This window comes from Tuber melanosporum, assembly GCF_000151645.1.
Source record: "Tuber melanosporum whole genome shotgun sequence assembly, scaffold_14, strain Mel28".
NCBI classification, from domain to species: domain Eukaryota; kingdom Fungi; phylum Ascomycota; class Pezizomycetes; order Pezizales; family Tuberaceae; genus Tuber; species Tuber melanosporum.
The window spans coordinates 1,067,287-1,088,479 of record NW_003298797.1 but is presented as its reverse complement, the minus strand read 5'-3'; the positions used below and the strand labels follow the sequence as shown (position 1 = coordinate 1,088,479).

The 21,193-nt window shown below is 47.4% G+C and overlaps 3 protein-coding genes; all 3 read right to left on the bottom strand.

Annotated features, from left to right (window-relative positions):
- Positions 1-4,270: 4,270 nt before the first annotated feature.
- Positions 4,271-4,933, bottom strand: GSTUM_00004715001 (uncharacterized protein). XM_002836340.2 has 4 exons: positions 4,871-4,933; positions 4,758-4,793; positions 4,583-4,698; positions 4,271-4,531 (listed from the first exon to the last, which is right to left on the bottom strand). The coding sequence occupies exons 1-4, from the start codon at positions 4,893-4,895 to the stop codon at positions 4,478-4,480; spliced, it is 231 nt and encodes a 76-aa protein (XP_002836386.1). The 5' UTR covers positions 4,896-4,933; the 3' UTR covers positions 4,271-4,477.
- A 1,271-nt stretch (positions 4,934-6,204) lies between these two features.
- On the bottom strand, positions 6,205-10,938 carry GSTUM_00004714001 (uncharacterized protein; the record flags this gene model as incomplete). XM_002836339.2 has 5 exons in its annotated part: positions 6,205-7,736; positions 7,785-8,012; positions 8,091-9,461; positions 9,672-10,683; positions 10,793-10,938. The coding sequence occupies 5 exons, from the start codon at positions 10,936-10,938 to the stop codon at positions 6,570-6,572; spliced, it is 3,924 nt and encodes a 1,307-aa protein (XP_002836385.1). The 3' UTR covers positions 6,205-6,569.
- Positions 10,939-14,289: 3,351 nt separating this feature from the next.
- GSTUM_00004713001 (uncharacterized protein) lies at positions 14,290-15,641 on the bottom strand. XM_002836338.2 has 5 exons: positions 15,344-15,641; positions 15,118-15,175; positions 14,887-15,049; positions 14,669-14,809; positions 14,290-14,593 (listed from the first exon to the last, which is right to left on the bottom strand). Exons 1-5 carry the CDS (start codon positions 15,394-15,396, stop codon positions 14,559-14,561), a joined length of 450 nt encoding a protein of 149 aa, XP_002836384.1. The 5' UTR covers positions 15,397-15,641; the 3' UTR covers positions 14,290-14,558.
- Positions 15,642-21,193: the final 5,552 nt, after the last annotated feature.

Sequence of the window (21,193 nt, the reverse complement as noted above, 5' to 3'; positions counted from 1 at the left end):
CAAGTTCACAAAAGCCCCTTTCTTCTCTCTCTCTCAATCAAGTTCTAGGACAAAAAGCAATATCCCGGAAGCGATGCAGAAAAAGTAAGCATGACGCCAGCCCAACCACTTCTGCCTTCCAAGAAGCTGGCAGGACCTCCCCTGCGCTTGTCAGCCAGACCGCACCTAGGAAAGATAATCATCAGCAGCCATATATTCCACTTGGTCCCCAGATAGAGCATGTTGGACAGTCAATACTGCCATTTGATACCTCCGAAGCTTCTAAATTAAAAGTCTTCGAGCTCTTCTGGGATCGGGAAATTGTGAGTGTGCTTGTGGAAGAGACCAATATATATGCAGAGGCCAAGAGAGCTGGAAAGCAGATTCCTGGTAGGGAAGGATTCCGCCGCCCATGGAGGAAGGAAACAGATACAGAGATCAGGGTCATTTAAGCTATTTTAATATATATAGGAGCAAAGTGAGGAAGTGGGAGTAATAGGTTTTAGAAGGAGGAAAGAGAAAATAGGATGGTTTTTTGGGCAATGGGCTCTGAAAGATTTAGTCAAATCAAACGGTATCTTCATATTTCAGATCCAGCCTTGCAACTCTCTTGTTCTGAATGGTTCCAAAAGCTTGAACCAATTAGCAGCATGCTCCAGTCTCACTCATAAAAATATTACCTACCTTTCTCGAACATTACTGTCGATGAAATGATGATAAGATTGGTGGCCAGAGTCATCAGACATATCGCATGCCAAGTAAACCTATCACAGAGGGATACAAGGTATTTGCATTATGTGATATTGGGTATACCTATAGTTGGATTTTTGCCTCTCAGTCTAACTCTATTAATGGGTTAATTCCTCAAAGCAATCTTACCCCCACAGGCTCCACAGTCTTTCAGTTGGCCTCCAGTCTACCTTACTCTTCAGGATTGTACTTTAACTTGTATATGGACAACTATTTTCCTTCTCAAGCTCTCATGGTCAAGCTCCAGGACCTTGGAATTGGAGCTTGTAGGACTTTACGAGTAAACTCATCTGCTTTCCCTCGACAGCTACATGATAGCAGAAAGAATATCCCATAGAATGAGGTATCTGAAGAACCAGCAGATGCAGAGGGTAAGGTGCTTGCTGTCTAGCGGCAGGACAATAGCGCTGTCCACTTTTTAAGCACCATTCATTCACTCGAGGACTGAATTATTTCCGAGCATAAAAAGCCACACAATTCAAGCAGCAATGGCCCTACCATCCGCCGTGCATTTGGGTCTCAAGAACGTGTCAATATTCCTATTCCTGTTATTAGGAACGATTACAATCATTATAAGATAGACATTGATGTTGCAGATCAGTATCGCAGCTACTACTTTACCCAACTGAAATGTCTACGCAGCTGGCCTCCCATTTTCTTCTGGCTTCTTGATACCACAGTAATTAATTCCTACCTCCTACTATGTCGGATCTCCTCTACTAATCTTTTCTCTGCGAGATCTTCTTCCGAGTCTACAGCCTGTGATTACCTCCACTCTTCTCGCACATTCCGCGTTTCTCTCTCTAAGTCTATTATTAGAGCCTATGGGTCCATGCAGCCAGGGCAAGCTCAGAAGTCCTACTATACCCGTAAAACAACCTCTCCCCACTACAGTCTTCTTCAAAATAATACCTCTCTCCTACCAGCTACCGGAAGCAGCAACCAGCATAAGTTTGTACGAGTGAGATCAAGGGTGGGATGTGCTGGGTGTCGTTTTATTTTGCGAGGTATGAAGCGAAAAGGTGTACGGACACCATTGACATGTTTTGCCTGCATGGGACCGGGATGTGCTTTTTCTCTCTGTCAATCATGTTATTCCAGTCAGTACAAGAAGCTTCAATCTTGATTTATTTTTCTTCTTCAAGTTCTATTTCCATGATACTAGAAGTTATAGATAGCATATTGTGTATGTGCTCAGTTGCTACTATTGCGACCACAATCATTTGATATTACTCAGTGGTTTTGTAAGCGCCAAGTTCACTAATTTAGTATAGCGCAGAGCATCTTGCAGCTGGCAACGAATTTTAGTGTTTCAGACCGCCCAAGGGATAATAGTTGCTTGATGGATACATGCTAGTAGTAGTGGCAACAGACCTCTTCATATTCAATGACCTCACTTCCAAGACTAGATTTGGGTTACTATGCCTTTTTAGCTTTGACAAGATCCACCAATCATATCCGTTCCCATCACTTACCCTTACACCCTCGTACAACCACCATTCAAGTACTCCAAAGTGAGTAGACAATAGGGATTTCAGTATGGGTTTGATTGTTTATCCTAGGGTGCAGATTTGGTGTGCTCAGCACCTATAATCAGCTGGCTCGTCCCCAGTATTTGAGGAAAACGCCAACATCTCTTCAACAAGTGGAAAACCAGTCTACATGAGCTGTCAACAGTGCATCGTCTTGGATGGAGCAACCGCAACTTTTGGCTTGCCTTCAGGCTCAACTAAAAGTGCTTGCCACAATTCACCTCGAGGGAAACCAAAATTGACGATTGCCCCCGTTCCATCATGACGGTTTCTCCGTCCAACCCTCTCCTCGAGCGTCCCCCTAGGGCGGCGCGTGGATATGCCTACGAACTAAACCTACAAGGCGAGATCCGATCGCAAACCCCTCAATGAGCTTCGCAGATGGCTATGATATGCGAGACTCACGAAACTACAGAAACCTACACCAGCCCGGAAATACCACCGTAATACCCCTCAGCAACCACTTTCCCATACCACCAAGGCACCACAATCCAATTAATGACAAGCCTCGAAACATCACCACCAGCCCAAATATCCTGATCATGATAACTCCACCGCAGGTGCCGCACGGAGGCACCAGAACTGAGCCAGCCAGTCTCGATGCCTCCCCTCCCTCACAGCAATCAGCAAACCATGGAAGAAAAAAAACCCGAACGGGTATCCGTACAGCAAACTTGACATATCATACTCATGACAGTTGTCCCACTACCCTACTTGGTGATCCTCACCAAAATGTCGTACCCAGCCATCGGTGAGGCTCACAGTGGGGATCCGGAAGAGGTTACCCCGCTCTAATGCCATGCGGACGTTCCATACAGCACTGTACTCGGGTAGGTTACTCGAAAATATGCTCCTTCCCGCTCCCCTCCACCACTCCCGCCGGATGAAGTGTATCCGGCGACCATTTCCCCATAATTCTGCCTCCTATGGGAATACCGCAGGACACATATCGCGCAAGGGATACTTCGTCCCGCGAGCTATCATCGTACTCGAGTCGCCAGACTCGAGTAACTTATATCCCTTGCACAATACCAGTACTCGCGCGGCCAAATTGAAGTCGGAACCCGCATGGAGTGGCGATCGGCGAGTCGATAAACGTGTAGTCTGAGAAACTATATCATCCGCCAAACTGAGCCATGTGACCGTATATACCGAAGAAAAAAGCCTGCTCCGTGAATAACTAGAATTCATCGTAGCTGGGCCAACCTGCATACCCGCCCATCAACACCCCCCGATATATCTCCAATTCTATGATACATCCAAAGAGCTATTCCCCCATGAAAGAGGTCGGGCGTGGGGGCACCCACGCCTGCATGAATACATGCGCAACCCCGTTCCCCAACCCTCCTACCCCTCCCTCCACACTTCCCTACCGTAGTCCCTGAAACCGCCCCGACCAATAGCACCCACTTCTACACATCGAGTGAGTTGTTATGACACTCACAAATTCTAGCCCTTAACTTACCCACCAAGCACACCCACCCATTATCCATGCAAAGCGCCAAGCATTCAAAAAAACATCTATGAGAAAATATCTCCTTGCGCCAGCCCGCCTGTTCTTTCTATCCTCGAGCGTTACTTGCACCGCGTTGCGGTTCAGTTCCATCCCCGAGAAAGGGCACAGCGCTGGAGTGGACGTGACCCTTGGATGCGAATTAAGCAGTCAGTATCGGCAGTGGGGTGGTGAGTGGGTGTTTTGTCTCGGATCCTTACTTATGACACACGAGGTGGTCAATTAAGAGGGGGTTTTGGAGGGAGGAGGGGGGAGGGTTGGGTTGGGTGTGGTGGGGTATATGGTACTGGGGGCTTATGGGAGGGGGGAGGGAAGCGGCAGTATGATAGCATGTACGATATCATATCATATCATCTGATGCCAGGCTAGCCTCTCCGACTGATGCGAGCGCATCCCACGCATTCCGGGAACGGCGGCAGTACTTCCTTGGTATAAACTCATGATGGGTTTTCTCCTTTCTTGTCATGCGGTAAAAAAAGGGGGGGAAAGACAAATGCGATAAGATAGACTCTTTATGATAGGCCTAAGATCCATCTTTTTTTTTCTTCACAAATTGAATTGTGCAACTATGTCTAACACGAGTGAGTACCGGTACAGTACATCGGTAGCGGTAGATTTGCCCACCCACCGCTTCACCCAATCCGATTTCTCCAACAGAGCATACCCTATATACCCTTCTCCGTCCGTAAGAGATTTTTTTCCCCTAGAAATCCTGCGGAATATCGCCGCGTCGTTTGTCGCGAAAGTTGTATTTTCCCTAGCGTGAATATCAATCAGCACTTGCCCCCATCTCCTGTGGGCCACAAACCTCAGTCTTATACGCCAATGTCAACAGCGCGGCAGGTATAACGACAGCGTAAATAAACGATACCTTCGCCGTGCGGGCATTCCATCGAAAGTACTTGTAGCGGTTCGTGTTTAGGTCTGCGGGGAGTTAGTGATCAGTACCCGATGGGGGCGCGGGGCGGGAAGGGGAGACTGACTGGCATATTTGATGAGTGCGGGGTCTTGGTGGAGGACTGTTGCGTTGTTCGTTTGTTAGTAAACTTTTTATTAGGTTGGTGAAGGAGAAGAAGAAGAAGAAGGGGTTGGTTACCTTCCCGGTAGTGTCCGCCGGCCATGGTTTTTTGTTGTTGTTAGATCCTTTGGTGGTGGCTCCTGGTAAGTTTGAGGTGATGTTGGGGAAAGTGAGTTTGACGGGCCGTCTTGGCGGTGGGAGTTGTGGCCAGGATGTTTTGCCGCGGTTAGTGTACTGTCAATATCGCACTCGAGTACGGTGCCGGTACTCGTACTGTAGGAACCGGGTAGGTTGCTGGATAATTTGCTTAGTGGTGTAAATTCTGAGAATGGAATGTGCGGGAGCTTGCGCTTGAGTTAGGCCATAAGTTATCAAGCGTTTGCGCTTCTGCCTAGATAGTCATATAATCTCACTCGATAGCCCAATCTTTTCGGGGAAAACCAGAGTAGAATCCTATCTCGAGTCCCATAGTAGATGGCTCTCGAAGAAATCACGATATGCATGGAAAGGCATGTAAGGATCCCAAACCACCCCCGCCCCCCATGAACACTCGCAAGCTAAGGGATTGGGAGCCATACCTCTCCCTCGGATTCACCTATTACCGCAACTAACATATACAATACTTATATCATGCTAGATAAGGAATCCAAAGCCCCTGGTTTTCCGAATCAATACTCCACACCGTGGGGACCACCTCTCATAATATTATCATATCACAACTTGCAGCCAGCCGTAGCAGAGATGTGATCCGAAAAGAATCGAATCCACCCGCAGCACGGAGCATCTGAAGAACCCATTCCTCCACACACGCCAACGAGATATGCAGACCATGTCTGAAACGAAGCTAGTGGAATCGAATACCAATCAAAGCACCGGTGTTTCCGTCGTGTACGCTGCCCGTATACGCGCGCTCCTTCGGCCACGGGTGAATGAGTGGATGAGTAGATGGCGTTATGAGAGGTAGCGGGTTAGGAAGGAAGGAAGGAAGGTTTCACTGCTTAGAAGACGACCATTCCTCCATCGGTGGGAAAAAATTTTAGGCCATCTGTTCAACATCTACTCGTACTCTCCGATACCCAGTCCGGAGAGGAAGAGTATCATACCCCCTACTAAACTAAGCCAGGGATAAAAGGCTGCATTTTCAGGCGCTACCCAAGATCCATCAAGCACTCCAAAATCCGTGAGTGTAGTTCGGTCTTGGGAAGTCTATCATACGACACCGAATGATATAGTTTCCAGAGTTGAGTGAGGGTAGATGACTCACTGTTCCTGTAAGTTATGTATGATATCATACCGTAAAGGAGAAATTATGATTTAACAGAGTATCACTCGTACGCTATGTTACTCACTCGCGGTGATTTCGCAGACAGAAAATAGGCGATTGTGCTCAAACATGATAGAATATGTAGACCTCGGGGTGGCAAGTGCTTGGAGTGAATTCACTACAAGGACTAAATCCAAACTGTATTCTGCGTAACTGAAAAGAAAAAGAAAAAAAGAGAACACATACAAACATGGCGGTATAGAAAACTTTTTTCTGGGTATATTTTTCGGCTGCAAGGTAAAATAGGAAATAAATCATGACAAAATCACATAGAATCCTTTCTGAAATAGCTCTACTAAATCCACAATCATAAACAAGAAGCGTACGCTGAAGAAGATGAAAAAATAAAGGAAAAGACAAATAATGGATATCTCGAAAAATCAATCCTCAACAACTTAAAAGTCCACAGCTGCTCGCTCTCGACTGGCTATTGAGTACTTTTCACCCATAGAATTAGAGTATATGATTATGGCGCATCATAGGCCGCCGAGGTCTCTCCTCCCTCGGTGGTCTAATATTCACCGGGGGCACCGGCAGGACCCTCTCGAACTTGAACCCGTTCTCGACGAAGCGCATACAATTGCACCCACAGCCAGTGGGACACTCGGCAATACCCTCCTTGGAAAACCAGGCTTCGTGACAATCCGCGTGCGCCACGTGACCGCACCGCAAACAAGGACCATAAAGCCCTCTGATGATAACATCACAGACGCAACAAGTCATGGTGATTTGCCTTCTTTTGCAGGCCTTGCACTCGCCTCTGGCTCCCTTGGTCACGTCCAGGACGGCGCCGCACTTCGAACAGTGTCCTGCGATCTCGAGGCCATCCCAGCCATCGGCATTGCCGCGCTTTCTTCCGAACCCAACGAGTTCCCCTTCTTCATCCACTTGATTGCATTTCAGTCCATTGAACTGCAATATTTCGAGTCTCTGTATTTGAAGATTCCAGACATAGAGAATATCCGCGTAGTTTTCCCGGTAAGATCGGTATTGTTTCGTTTTGCCCGGGTCGAGGAATGGGATATTGACATTGCCCTCGTCATCGAATTTGTCCAGGTTCATCATGGTAATTCTCGCGGAGGGTGGGTGCTCGTGATCTGAATTGGTCTCAGTAAGGTCCTCACTAGGAGGACCCTTTGATCCGCTTCCAAAAGTCGTGATGGGGCCCCAGGTGACCCCTGAAGTAGTAGCATTAGTGGAGTTTCCCATCAGACTTTCAGTTGGACTAAGCCTCTTCCGAATTGGGGGACTCGCTGTCCCAGGGCCAAAGGCCCTCACGAGCCCGGCGCTAAAGTTGGCAGCCATCGCAGCTGTGGATCTCCTGTAATGGTGGGTTTGCTCAGGAGACGATGAAAGGCTGGGGTAAGATGAAAAACCGTCTACGTCAAGTCCGTAATTTCGAAGTGGAGGTGTTGTTCCGGTGGAATACGGCATGCTGGGATCACTATTGAAGCCACCACCATTGGATGACCCAAAGGAGCCATGTGTCATTGGAGTCATGGATGCTGAATGGTGTTGCGGGGGAATGGACAACATCATCGACTGAGTTTGACGAGCAAGTTCAAGACTCGAAAAATATTCAAGGGTGTATGCTGTTACTTTCCCAGGCAAAGGTACGTCCTGCGAACGTAAATATTTAGTTACTGATGGAAGAGGAGAGAACCCTACTTCAAAAGGTATTTTAAGCCCACCCTCGAACTCATCCACAGGGTCAACCTCGCAGAATATGCAGCTCAACATAGCCAACATTTGCACGTCTGCTTTCCTCTGAAAATAGTTGAAGAGATCTCCCACAAGCCACCTTCCACCCAAGGGATGAGCCCCCCATTTTATTTTCCCCCAATATGCCACTTTAATTGAATCTTCTTTAGTTCCGACATTGGTAACCGCAGTCATCTTGTTATCCATCTCTAAACCTAGGCCGCTATCACGCCTTCCTCTCGCTAATGTTGCTCTTCTTGCCATGATAAGAACCTTATCCTCAAGCCCATCGTTGTCTTCATTGCCTTCGCCGTCAGGGTCTCCACAGATCTCCAGGGGCACCTCGTTGCAAAGAACCATTTCTATAAGCCGCCACACATCCGCCATATCGATATATCCGTATTTATCGGCCACACTCGCGTTATGGCGACAGATTTCGGGACCCTCTCCGGAAACTTTGTACTCCACAGCAAGCTCTCTTTTGGCAGGGAGCAAATATGAAAAGTCGTGAATAGACACCACATTCTTGGGCTTACTAGGATTAAAGCCAATTATGGTTTTTACCCCAGTTCCGGTGCTCCTTTGGGTGCTCCTGTCCGTACTACCCCCTCTTCTAAACCCCTTCCCAATATTCCCGTTTAACCTCCAGCCCAAGGTCGGCCTAAGAGGACCTCCAGAAATTGAATCGTCACTCTCGTCACTTGAAGAACTGCTGCTGGTGCTGTAGCTGTTTTCAGAAGCGTCCCCATCAGCTTCACTTAGCCAGTGCCCTCTCCTTCGTGGCCCAGTGGTGGAGGTGTAAAGTCGTCCGAAACTTTCCCAAAGCCGGCCGCTAGGCTGTCTAGTCCTTTCGCTATCTCTAACTACTAGTGAGCTCAACAAGCTCCTTGGGCCCAGTCTGTCCTCCTTAGGTGGAAAGAAGCAGACCAATCTTCCATCATTAGCCCATATAGCTCCACAGGCTCTTGGAAGTGGGACACTGGCTTGGTTATTAATCTCAGGCAAGCCTCCCATCCCTTCCTCCTCCTCAGTACTCCTGATACCTAGCCCAACCGCCCCGTCATCGTCATCACTACTGCTCTGACCTTCGTCTTCACTTCCGTCCCACGTGGCATCTTTAGCTCTCTCCCCTAGCAGATAGCACAAGCACGGCTCCAAACAAACCCTTGATTTTCCAATATGGGCTTCTGCTATCTTTTTAAGGTTCGCATCAATAACCTCCAAGTTATCATCCGGGATAGAGTTGGTCTTCTCGAGCGTGAATATAGGCAAACTCTTTGCATCTCCAGGGTAGTCCGACGGAAAAGTGACATCGGCTCTAAGAAATACCCACTTGTTTTCCATCCCCCAGGGCCCCGTTAAGGATACAGTGCATGTTCTCGCAGCTATGTTAACCTTCTCAAAGTTGATCTTTGGGAACTTTACTCCAACCAAAGATATCTCATCCCCAAGAGTTTCGGGGCCATCCCATCCGACTCCAAACAAGCCATTACCTCTCGTGCTATTCCTGCTCTCCTCACTCTCACCCCCACTCCCTGGGATTCTCCTTTCTATCTTGACACCTTTCATCCATGTAATAGGATTAATCTCTTTTCTCCGCTTCCTCCCGGCTCTCATGAATCCGCCCTCCTTTATACTCCCCACCTTAGACACGGAGAGCGAATCTCCGCTCAAACTAGCCATGCTTAGCTGCCTCCCAAGCCCAGTCGACCCGGATACAGGGCTCATAACTCCACTCCTAGTGCCTTGAGGAAATAGACTATCCCTCCACCCACCCTTCAGATTCTCCTTTTCCCCGTCAAAACCACCAATGCTTAATCGTGGGAGATGTCTCATTCCGCCCATCGCCGGAACTTTGCTAGCAGTGCCCGACTCCTTCACGACGGCGACTTCGTCACGATAAGTTTTATATTGAGCCCCTCTTCTTGTGACCCTAAATCTCATCTTTTTCTTCGGGTCATGCCCAACCCTTTCCATGACCTCCGTATCAATACTCCAAAGTCGGATGTCCTTGTCAAGGCCCCAAGATACAAGCTGGAATTCACGATCATCCAACCCATATTCGCTCTCTCCACCTCTCCACCTCCAAAGGAATTCCTTGACATGATCGGTGTGACCTGCAAATGTTTCAACAGGCGTATCTATGTGATCGGCCTCCGTCCTACGGTCCCAAAGATACAATGACGTATCACCTCGCTGTGGCATAGTTAAGATTCCCCGCCCAAATGGCGTGTGCCGGGCCCGCCACACAGGAAACGAGGTATTTATCACCCGCTCCGGCTTGTCTTGAGGGTTCGATTCATAGTTCCAAAACTTGACAGTCTTATCAAGGGCGCATGTCGCGATCCCAGACGGCCTGGTTCGGTTCCAATCCAACCCATATATCTTCGTGGAATGCGCACTTATCCTCCGTATTTCGTGTGCCCCCATTCGCATGTCCCATATGTACAAATACTTGTCATGTGAGCTAGCTAGTATGTGCTCGTTTTGTCGGTTGAATTTGACTTGGGTTGCCCCAGCGAACCAATCGCAGAAACTCATAACGGGACGCTGGGGTATTCTTAGGTCCCAACAATGTACGAATGAATCGATCGAACACGTAGCTAGGGTGTTTGGCTGATGGGCAGAAAAGTTGATATCCGTGATGGCCCGAGTATGAGAATGCAGAACATGTTCAATAGCTTTGCGGGACGGAAGAGCTAAATTCCAAACGATGGCCTTTCGGTTAGACGTCGAGACCACCCAGTGAGAGTGAGATGCGTGCGGCGACCATTGGACGTCAGCAACTGACCAAGCTGTCAGATGCTGGAGAAAGCGTGGCGGATCATATGGATTATCGAGATCTACTATATGAAGGCCCTGCCGGCTATGGGAGTTCAGTTCACAAGCGTACGACAGTTTTTTCAGGCACACTCACGAAGCTAATACCACATCCCGACTACTAGGCGATATAGACCTGGTCCACTGTCAGAAACAAACCCAGGTTGACCCCACCCCCATAAAAAACGTACATGGATCCTACAGGAGCGTCAACCTTTATCGACATATCTAGATTGAACGTCCGTGAGTTAAACGCTGACGGCGGTTCCCCTTTCGGGGAGGAAGGCTTTGGGGGGCTCATGGTAGCCGTGGTTGGGCGATCCTTCTTAGGAGGCTGTTGTGCGAAGTGTAAGGTTGTCAAAGTTCCGAAGCCTGATTACAGACCCAGCAATCAGTCCAAATCCCCTCTTAATCAAGACCACCATCCGAGAGAGGGAAAAGAAAACCTGCTACTTACGTCAAGTGCTACCGTATACACGACCTACACTTTCCGAGCAAAGGAAGGGGGATGGGCCGATAATTGAGAGCGGTAGCTTGGGTAATTCGACAATGGCCTATTTCACAAAATGGCCAAACGCTCTCCCCCCTTCCCTTCCGTATGCAAGCTAGACGCGAGCTGTCGAATCCTCCTCGCCGTAAACGCGCTCGCCCTAGAAACGGAGCCAAGAAGGGAACAATTCAGAAGACGGTTATCCTGAGGTTTGTTACCGAAGCAGCCCATACAGCTCAACACAAGGGAAAAAGCGAGGGGTAAAAAAAACAAAGGTTGCAGCGGAATAATAAATGTTGGGAGAGAACGATCCAGAGTAGCTTCGATCGTCTATGGAGGGGAGAGTGGGGGGGTAGATGTGATGAGGCAAACAAAAGGATCGTCACAGGGGTGTGTGTGTGGGTGACTGAGAGGTGGTCTTTAGACGCAGCATCTTACCATGCTGTATCATAAACTGTACAAGAAATTGATAGTCAGAGTGTTTTCATGGGGACAGTAGCATGGAAGGGAGAAGAAAAAAAGTGACAAAACGGGAACCTGGATGGAAGAACAAAAAGATGATAAGAAAACTCTTCAGGAGCCAAAGCCGATATTTCTCGGAGATACCGGTACCCAAACGGTAAGTCGGCACAAAACATTATCGACTGCCAACGGCCTGCGGCTGTTATGTAAAAAGAAACGGGGCCGATCGCGAGTCCCTTGAAACCTGTGCTGGGCTGGTTGTCAATGGGATGTTGTGCAATGCTACCGGCAACTTAACTTAGGGCACTTGATATCGCGAGGTGCATTTCCACTCCATATTCCATCCCGTTGTTGCTGCTGCCCTCGGAGGTTCGACTATACGATCACTACGAGTAGTGTCGGTGCGGTGTATCAGTAGGTGCACAGCAGTCCTGCGTCCTGTGGGCGTCCCCCGGGATTCTTACTGTAACCGGGAGCAGTCTACATACACAAACACTACAGTACCGGTAGTATCCACCGCTGGAGTATCCGCTTTCCGCATCCCCCAAAGGTCCAAGTCACCGCAGCTCCAATCTCTGATCAAGGCATCAGGAGGACTATGACTTCATTCCCTCGATCATTCCTCCCTCCGTCCAGCTGTTTCCAGCAAATTCCGGAAAAATAGTTCCGTCCAGGAATAATAATGATAATAATAAAAACATAAGTTACCGTACAGTACCGGTCCCGGCAGTGTAAAGAGTTGAATCACACCGCATCCTTGCGTACCGTTACAAATTGTAAGAACTAAGCAGAAGGCCCCTCGAGCTCCCCCATCCATCCAAGCATCAATCTCTCCCCTTCCCTCTACGGGTACTTGGCTCCACTCCAATTTCTACAAACCACCTTCGCTATCTAGTCCACGTGGTTTTAACACTCAATTGAATCACTCAATTGAATCACTCACTTTTCCCCCTCCCTCCTCCCCCTGCAACTTTCTCACCCTCTTCCCCCAGATGCGCGTGCAGGTGCATATCACGATTTAGAAAAGAAAAGAAAAGAAATCCAACATACATCGCATAATTGCCTTGACAGTTTTACATGGCATGAGGACTAGCACCATATCCCCAAAGATCCAGACGACCCGCAGATAAGGAAAGCCTTTTACCTCTCTCGAACTAACTTTATCTGCAAGCACATTCCACCCGATATACAAGTATTATAAATTGTGGAACAAACAAACCCAGCAGTTATCTTTCCTACAGCACAACATGGCCCTGAAACAATAATACCCCGGACTCTAGCTAGCTATCCCTCTGACAGCAAGTACAGTTATGGTACCGAGCAGAGGGGGCCAACCGCATATAGCTTGGCTTCATCAGTGCTCACCCCCGGCCATCCTAACCCTGCCGCCACAGTACCTACCACACCTCCCTCTCCCTTAGAGAGTAGGAAAAATCCGATTAAGAAGATTAGTATATCTCAAACTACACACCCTGCCATCTACCATCCCCCTGCTATCCCACCATATAAGCCTGAATGTACCTTCCATGTGAGCAATTTTTGCAAAGCAGAGAGTGATATATCGTGACTCCGTCCCGGAGCAATAGGTGGAAAGTATGATACAGTACTGTACAGCGCGGTGTTGCAGCAATAACCCTCAGGGTGCCAACAATATCATAAGAATCTTAGGTATGATATAATAGTACAAGTACTGTACAGCACAGTACCTCCCAAGGTTCCCGGTCCCCACAGGACATAGAGACTAACTTAGGAAAACCCTTGGGCTGTGCTGCGCTCGAGGAAGTACCGTACGGTACTGTACAGTGAGTGACACCTCTCGTTATTATATGCTATGACCCCGCAGTAGCGCCCAAACTTTTTACGACAGTGGAAGAAATAAAAAAAGTGGGGAATAGTCGGATCGCCCACGGTTTGTTTGCCATCATACCCCTCCAAAGCACACTCTTTCTGACTTACAAATTGCGCTCGAGCACAAGACCAACGGAACGGTATACCGGTAGTTATGTTACAAAAAAGACAAGTCAGAGGTTATCGGGTCAAGCTGGTCACAGGATAGATGGCATTGGTGGTGATAACGTGAAGAGAACGAACCGGGCTCAAGATATAACACTGTACAGCACAGTACATAGCAGGCGGGCATCCAAATAAATTGAATGCGATCTCTGACTGAAGGAAGAAATTCTCTATCGCTCCCGTCGAACATCCAAACCCGGGAAAGAAAGAAAAAAATAGATAGAAAAGATATAATACATTAGGGACATCTACCTGGGGCCTGCATCCTTTTTCGTCCCACGTGAGCAGCCAGGCTCTCTCCCGAGGGCACTATAGATAAGCATTAACTTAACTTATTGTGTGGTACGGGAATTTTTAAATGCGCTCATTTGCCCTCTCCCACCACCACCACCGCCATGCTTTGGGGAAGGCTCACTGCCTCCGAGGCCACGGCGCTGAAAGACCGCAGGTTCGCGGGAATATCATACCCAATGTACAATGCCAGCCTCCGTCTCGATGACTAGGGGGGAAACTGGCGATCGCATCCTAAGATAGCCTGCCTTATTCATGTTACACTGATTGAAACAGTTTCAACTATAACCCCCCCACCCCCCGAAGCTGTTTCCCAAGATGGTCACACGTACTACAGAAATCCTCAATCACTCCAGGGACCTAGCATTTCATAGGGGAGAATTCAAACTGGAAAGACCGAATCAAATGCAGATTTCTATTCCGCAGTCCCCGACTAACTTATCTCCAACTCCCGAGTACAAGACATGTGAAATAACAAAACTGGGCATACACAAAAGAGCGCACGAGAAAAATAGTAGGTTGGGGTGAACGTTAAGTTTGAAAGAGCAATGACCATCTCCGACCGCCTCCTTATAGCTCGTATCGCTTTATAAGTACAAACCGATAGATTAAAAAGCAGTCATAAAGTTATGTTTGTTGGGAGAATGAGTGAACAAGCTGCTACTCTAGACTCTTGCGTGGGTCATGGTCCATTCCCTTGCTATGTTCCCGGAAGCAATCATAGATTAGCAAAGATACTCCTTGCACTCCAAACCAATGGGTTGATAAAAATTACCAGTCTCGATAGCAGCCCTCTCATCTTCCTTCCATCTCTGGGCAACATCATTTGCCAGCGGGTCATCCGGGTTAGGCGCCCCGAGGAGAGCTTGAATACTCAAAAGTATGGTACGGATCTGAAGCGCAGGGGACCAGTTTCCTATTCCAAGACAAGAAATCAGTTCCTTGCCTACCAAGGGACCACCAGACCCAAACCATGGAACAGTATAAACCAACCTTTGAGCACATCCAAGCAAATTCTCCCAAGTTTGTCGATATTCGGGTGGTAGATCTTGGTAAGAAATCTGATCTTCGGGGGTGTCATGGGATAATCCTCGGGGAGGAATAGCTCGAGACGGAAGATTCCTCCCTCATACGGGCTTTGAGTGGGGCCATGGATCTAAATAAACCCCTCAGGTAGCGTCAGTAACCTGCATCCGAACCGGACGAACAGACGCGCGAACGGACAGTAACATCGAAGTAACGCAAATTATCTTCGTGCGGGACGGCGTTAATTCCTGGAACTCTGCATGTTTGAAAAATATTATTTTCTCATGTCAGCTGGGTACCTCAAAAGCGTTAGTAAATACATCTCCACCAGGTCGACACGTGAGGCAGCCCCAGGTAGAAATGTATGAAAAAAGCGGATCTTTCCAGATCTCCAGCCAGCGCAGACAGAATGGTGAGTGCTTACGGTTCAGCAACCAGACGTTCGGTCTCTTTGATTATGCGCTTTGGAAGGGCCATCAGAGCGTTGAGGATGAGGTTGATGGGGCGAAAAGAGTGCGGGGTTGTTGGGTATATTGAGGATGGAGATGGTGGGGCGGGAGCTTGGTGGGGTGGTTAGAACTGTTTGCCGTCCGTATTTGCGGCGTCGGTATAGCAGGCTTTCGGGCAGTGGCAGAATAGGGGAGAGATGCGAGATGAGTACTGTACTAGCGTTTTTTCTCAGTTCCCTAACAAAGGGTCAATACCGGCAGCGGATGTTTCTCTGAGGGAAGAGACTTGCCACAGAAGCGGGGAGGACACACAGAGCCCTTCGACAGGATATCACGTGTGATTACCGTAGTGCGTACTAAAATAACTCGACAGGACCATGGTGCACAGCTCACTGCACTCTACGATCGCGTTCCAAGTATCATACTGCACAGTGCAGTACAATGGTTTGTGTATCAATGGCCACCAGATTCCCAGCGACCGATTGAACCAGCACGTAAATATGTAGATATGCAGTTCACAAGTTCAAGGTGCAGTTTTGAATATTTCGCGATGGTAAACGGAAAAGGGATAACACAACTCAAACACCGCAACAAACCCCGGTCACATCACTCCAGGGCCAATTTTCTGGATACCCCCAGCCCCGATAGCAATATTTCCCTAGCAGCTCATAAGTCATCACTTCAATTATGATACTGTACCAGCTACCCCAATGCACTACCCAGCGCGCGGCGCCCCACGACACGGTACCATCAACAGACGCTAATATTCGTGCTCCAACCAAGACACCAACACAGAATACATACCTGTACGATACCGCAAGAAGTTCCAAAACCATGGCGATAAAATAAGGAAACTATACACCGCGCATCAATGTCACTCACCCGTCTCAGGCCGCCAGAGCTTAAGTCAGGCTTCCATATCCTTCCCCCACCGGAAGCTTCCACAACGATCTCTATAGCATACATTTGGTGCAAACATACTTACTTGCACACCGACGCCATAAGGCGCCTTGGGGTTCTCTAGAACTAACGCGAGGGGAGTTCAAATTCTACACACAATATGGTAGCCATCATATGCATAAATATATACAAACTGGCCTTTGCATCTTGCTTGATGTAAAACATTGAGCCCAATATTCAGCGACCTAACAGGAAAAAGGGATTGTTCCGTCTCGCCATCACAATGGCTCATCCGAGCAACGAAATCCAATAAGGGGACCTTCTTTGCCGGCTCCAAATTCTTGCCGTGGGTCAAAAATATGCACCTACACCGTACGAGTACTCCTACGGCTCGATTCCTCCTTTATTCTCATAGTGCAATAAGAGCTTCGAATTTTCTCACCACTTCCACTTAGGAATAGCTCGGCCCATAGTGCCAGTGCATCAAGGAATAATAGAGGGAAAGTTCCCTTTGTATGGTACGGTGACATAGCTCATCGTCAATTGTGCATTTTACACCAAGAAATTCAATGGCATTAATTTTATTGTCACTTTAGAACGCAACAACCATTATTATCATAAACCCGCGATTAAAAAGGGATCGCCCATTGTCAGTAACATATTAGGGTCTTGGGTATTTCCCTACAGATTTGGGTTGTGTGTGAACACCTGATATCATATCGGCAGTTTTCCAATCAGGTATGGCACGATACCTTTTTTCATTGGCACTCATATAGTCTTGTTTTTGGCCCTTTTGCTGAAGTTTAGAGATCATCTGCGAAGAATGGCTTACATTAGGTGGGCCATGGCTTGGTTGGCGGAGTTATACTCAGAATTCGAATCCTTAGATTCTTAGCTACTTGTGTATATATATATATGTATGTATGTATGTATGTACGAACCGATCTATATAATAATTCACGAGAGGATTGGCATGGAAAGTGTAGAATTATAATAGCCCCCGTATGGTCCCGATGTGCTGCTATGAGGTACGATGATCGACTGGTCATGGGCTTCTTCCAATAGCTACATAATGTATCAAACCCACAATACCTGCTAAGAGTGGCTTTCTCCAGCCTAAGACAAAGGCGGTAGCATTTCCTTTCACCTCTCCCTACAGGGCTATTATTCGAAATCCTAACCTGCAGCACGAGGTCAGCAGACATAGAAACACTACAGGTACGCGTTTGAGTTCGCCAAAAAATCCTGATCCCACGCCACGCACAGGCACCCAAGACGAGAGAATACCGTAAGTTACTCGAATACAAAAGAAATGTGCTATGTCGTTGAAATTCCCTCACCATCTGGAATAATGGTAGGCAAATCACCTCAAACTTAGACCCGAGCCGAGACAGGAAAGAAGGAAAAATACAGAACGCCTTACTACGTACGAGAAGCAATTACGTCTCCAGCACAATTTCTCCCATACTCGAGTACTTATTGTAGTCAGTATTGGAAATTCTGGAAGAGCAAGACTGTCCTGCACAAGTTGTGGGACCTGCAAAAGGTCCTCTCCTTTTACGATAGAACCGCATTTATACTCGTGCCAAGGTTGTGGCACTCTAAAGAGTGCCTGACAGCTCAACGGTACTTTACGGCTCAACAGCACTTTGTGGCTCCCCATAGTAACTCTGTGGCTCAATGGTACTTTGTGGCTCAATAGAACTTTGTGAATAAAATGAGATTTCAAGACAAGATTATCTGATCAAGTACAACTTCATAATTATAATAGTTTATTATTATATATAACTAGTAGTTAAACATACTAGTAACAATAAAAGTTAAAAGAATACAGTATTTCAAATTACATCAATTTTTGCAACCTTACTTGTTGCTTAATTCACATTACTATGAGTCTTGATATCTTCTTTTTATGTACTTGAGCTGCATGTCAAGCTTTTCCTCTAGCCTTTATCTCATCAAAAAATAGTTTACGCTGTGCTTTCTCAATACTTTTTTGAGCATTTTGCACTTTATGGATTTGTTTTTCTGCCTTCTCAACATCAGCAGCCTCTCTACTCAATGAATTTTTAAGTAATCAGAACGGGGAAATCGGGTTATGCAGGTATAAGTGAGGCTTAGCAGCAACCAACTCGGTTACACTACGGCTGAGATGATATTTTCTTGCATCACCTTCTCTTCCAGTTTTATCAGTTACTATCAACTACAATGGCCCATCTAGATTTCAAGTGAGGTATGCAATTGAATGAAAAGCTAATAGGAGATAAAGAGGTAAAGCTAACTGCAGTTTAGGTAAAGAAATAACACCAAGAAGACGTGCTGCAATAATTACATTACGCGTCCTTGACCTACCATATCACGCGATACGAGTGCATACTGGAGTCGTAACCTCTACCGCAAGTAATATCTACATTCAAGCCATCAAAACGGCCACCCTCTTGGCAGCAAAGCAGCAAAAGGAAGTACCTTTCTAGCTTTCAGAGCTTATAGGTGTATGTGAGAGTGGGTTAGGGGCTTCAGATATAGGAAGAGTAGGAGAGGATATTCCGGGACTCCTGGACGAAGGGAATAGAGAGCCAGAAGTTTCGGAAGTAGGAGGAATTGGGGCAAATATTCTGGGACTCCTGGATTAAGGGAATGAAGAGGCAGGAGTGTCGGAAGTAGGAGATAGGGGAGGGAGAACACTGGGACACTTAGTTAGAAATGATGGTGAGCCAAGTGCCTCAGAAGAAGGAGGTACAGGCGGAGGAATTTTGGGTGGTATGGGCAGAGAGAATATTGAACCAGGAGTCCTGGAAGTGGGAGGAGGCATGAGGAGGGGGATTCCGGGACTCCTGGATAGAGAGAATAGTAAACCTGAGGCTTTGGAAGTGGGAAGTTTGGAGATTGGGGTTCTGGAGGTCCAAGTCTCAGGGGTGGAAAATATACAAGTGATAGCTTTAGAGTGGCAAGATGGATTAGATAATACCATCAGAGTGTCAGCTGGTGAAGCAGATTGTTGGAGCTTTGGAATGCTGGGAATAGGATCCAATGGAGAATCAATAAGAAATGATGCCAGGTTTTCATTCCTGGATCTTATTGGTATGAAGAGTATCAATTCAAAGCACTGTTCCAGCTGGCCACAAGCATTATCTAAAAGCAAAAAAGACTTCCTAGTAGAGTTTGTAAAACGCGATTTTACATCACGCCAGATGGCTCTAGTTGTTATCCGCTGCGAGTTTGAACTCTCACATGTTCCTGATACTACCATTTGGAAGGCATTAAAACAGAGGGTGTAACGATCCCTCCTTGGATGGTTAGGTCTTGGCGACGGGGAACGATACTTCTCTTTTTCTTTTTCTTCTCTTCTTTGTCTTACGATAGCGCTAGGCCTTTGCCTATGTTACCGATAGTACAAGACCTCTGTCTTCTATCAGAAACGCCTATGGTAAGCTTTCTCTAACTCTTCTTCGTAAAGAACTTTTCTTGGCGTAACGATAACGTTGCAATAAAGATAAAGATCGTAAAGGTGTTTTATATTCGTTAAAATAATCAGTAGGAAAAGTACTTAGAATTCAATCTAATTTTATTTATACTAGTACTACTGACACCGGTATATGACCAGTCTCCCCCACGCCCTGCAAAACAAACTATCTAAAACACACTACCGCGGACCATTCCACCTCGCAATCGCTCCCCCCGAACATAAATCAAAAAATCACTACCTAAGTGGGCTCACAGGCACTCGCAGCAACTAGTGCTGTCCCGGATTAATGCGTCTTCCCACCTCGCTACCCAGCCACTATCTCATACCCTCACCCCTATCTGCCTCCAACACAATCTGTCTCACGTACTCAATAAAAGAAACATACAGTCTATCCCAACATCCTTCCGTCCTCTTATAATGTTGTCCCAGGTCCAAGTACCCCTCAGCCAAAACCATCCCACAAAATGAACAACGCTCTTCTTTCAACAACACATTTATCTTAGCCCACCGCAAAACTACCGATGTTCGAGTTACGAGGTCCAGCTCATCCCACTGTTGGTACCACGAATGCCAAAACCAATCATGACATGTCCGTAAACAGCGGGGCTTCTTCTCAAAGTGTTCGGCGAATGTGATCCGCTTTTGGGTGGCCGTTGCGGAAATCGCGGTCCCACAATAGGGACAGTCGCATCGTTGCTGGTCGGGCAAAAAGAACCACTTCTTCAGCATGGTTACCAATCCCGGCAGAAACCGTCCACTTCTATCGTGTTTCTTCTCGCACCGGGTACAGGTCGTGGGATCCCCTACCATTGCCAACCGGCCACTTCTTTCCACCATCAGTGTGCAGTCAAAGGAGTTACCTGCTACTACCAACTCCCCGTCCACCGTTTCAACATTCCAGGGAATCCCTAGGCCTAACTACCTGTGACTCATCCACCAGGACCTCCACCACAGTATCGCCAAATTCTTGTATAAGTCCTCATCAGCAGGGCATCCTATAGTGTAGTGTGGGTACTTAATCCAGTGGTGTCTATCACCCTTCCCCTTACAGCTGTCATGCCCGACCAAGCCTGTCCCACTGCAAATTCTCACTTAAACATAGGAATCCATGCGGATGAGACCACAAAGATGCCGAGGTGCTCTAGGTTCACGAGCATAATACCCATGTTCCTCCCTGTCGTGCCAGGAACCCCACTCTTCTTTTCACAACTCGCGGGCCAGGGCCGCATGCCCGATTCCAAAGCTAACCCCTTCCCAAAGCAGAGGGTGTAATGGATGACCCACACGAGCCTTAGCTTTTAGGTCTACCATCTCATTACCGTTGATGCCTATGTGTCCCGGAACCCAGCTAAGGCTGACGTGGCTGAATTCATTAAGCAGTGGTACCATAACCTCCCATAGCTCAGCCGAATCTCCTTCTGAAAACATATTGTCTACCAGGGTGAGGGCTGGAACACAG

Coding starts and splice junctions, on each gene's coding strand:
- GSTUM_00004715001 (XM_002836340.2), bottom strand. CDS start 4,895: ATGGCCGGCGGACACTACCGGGAAG. Junction 4,794..4,870: donor CGGCGGACACTACCGGGAAG/GTAACCAACCCC, acceptor ACAACGCAACAG/TCCTCCACCAAGACCCCGCA. Junction 4,532..4,582: donor CATTGGCGTATAAGACTGAG/GTTTGTGGCCCA, acceptor TATTCACGCTAG/GGAAAATACAACTTTCGCGA.
- GSTUM_00004713001 (XM_002836338.2), bottom strand. CDS start 15,396: ATGGCCCTTCCAAAGCGCATAATCAAAGAGACCGAACGTCTGGTTGCT. Junction 15,176..15,343: donor GAACGTCTGGTTGCTGAACC/GTAAGCACTCAC, acceptor TCAAACATGCAG/AGTTCCAGGAATTAACGCCG. Junction 14,594..14,668: donor GAGGGCTGCTATCGAGACTG/GTAATTTTTATC, acceptor CCGGGAACATAG/CAAGGGAATGGACCATGACC.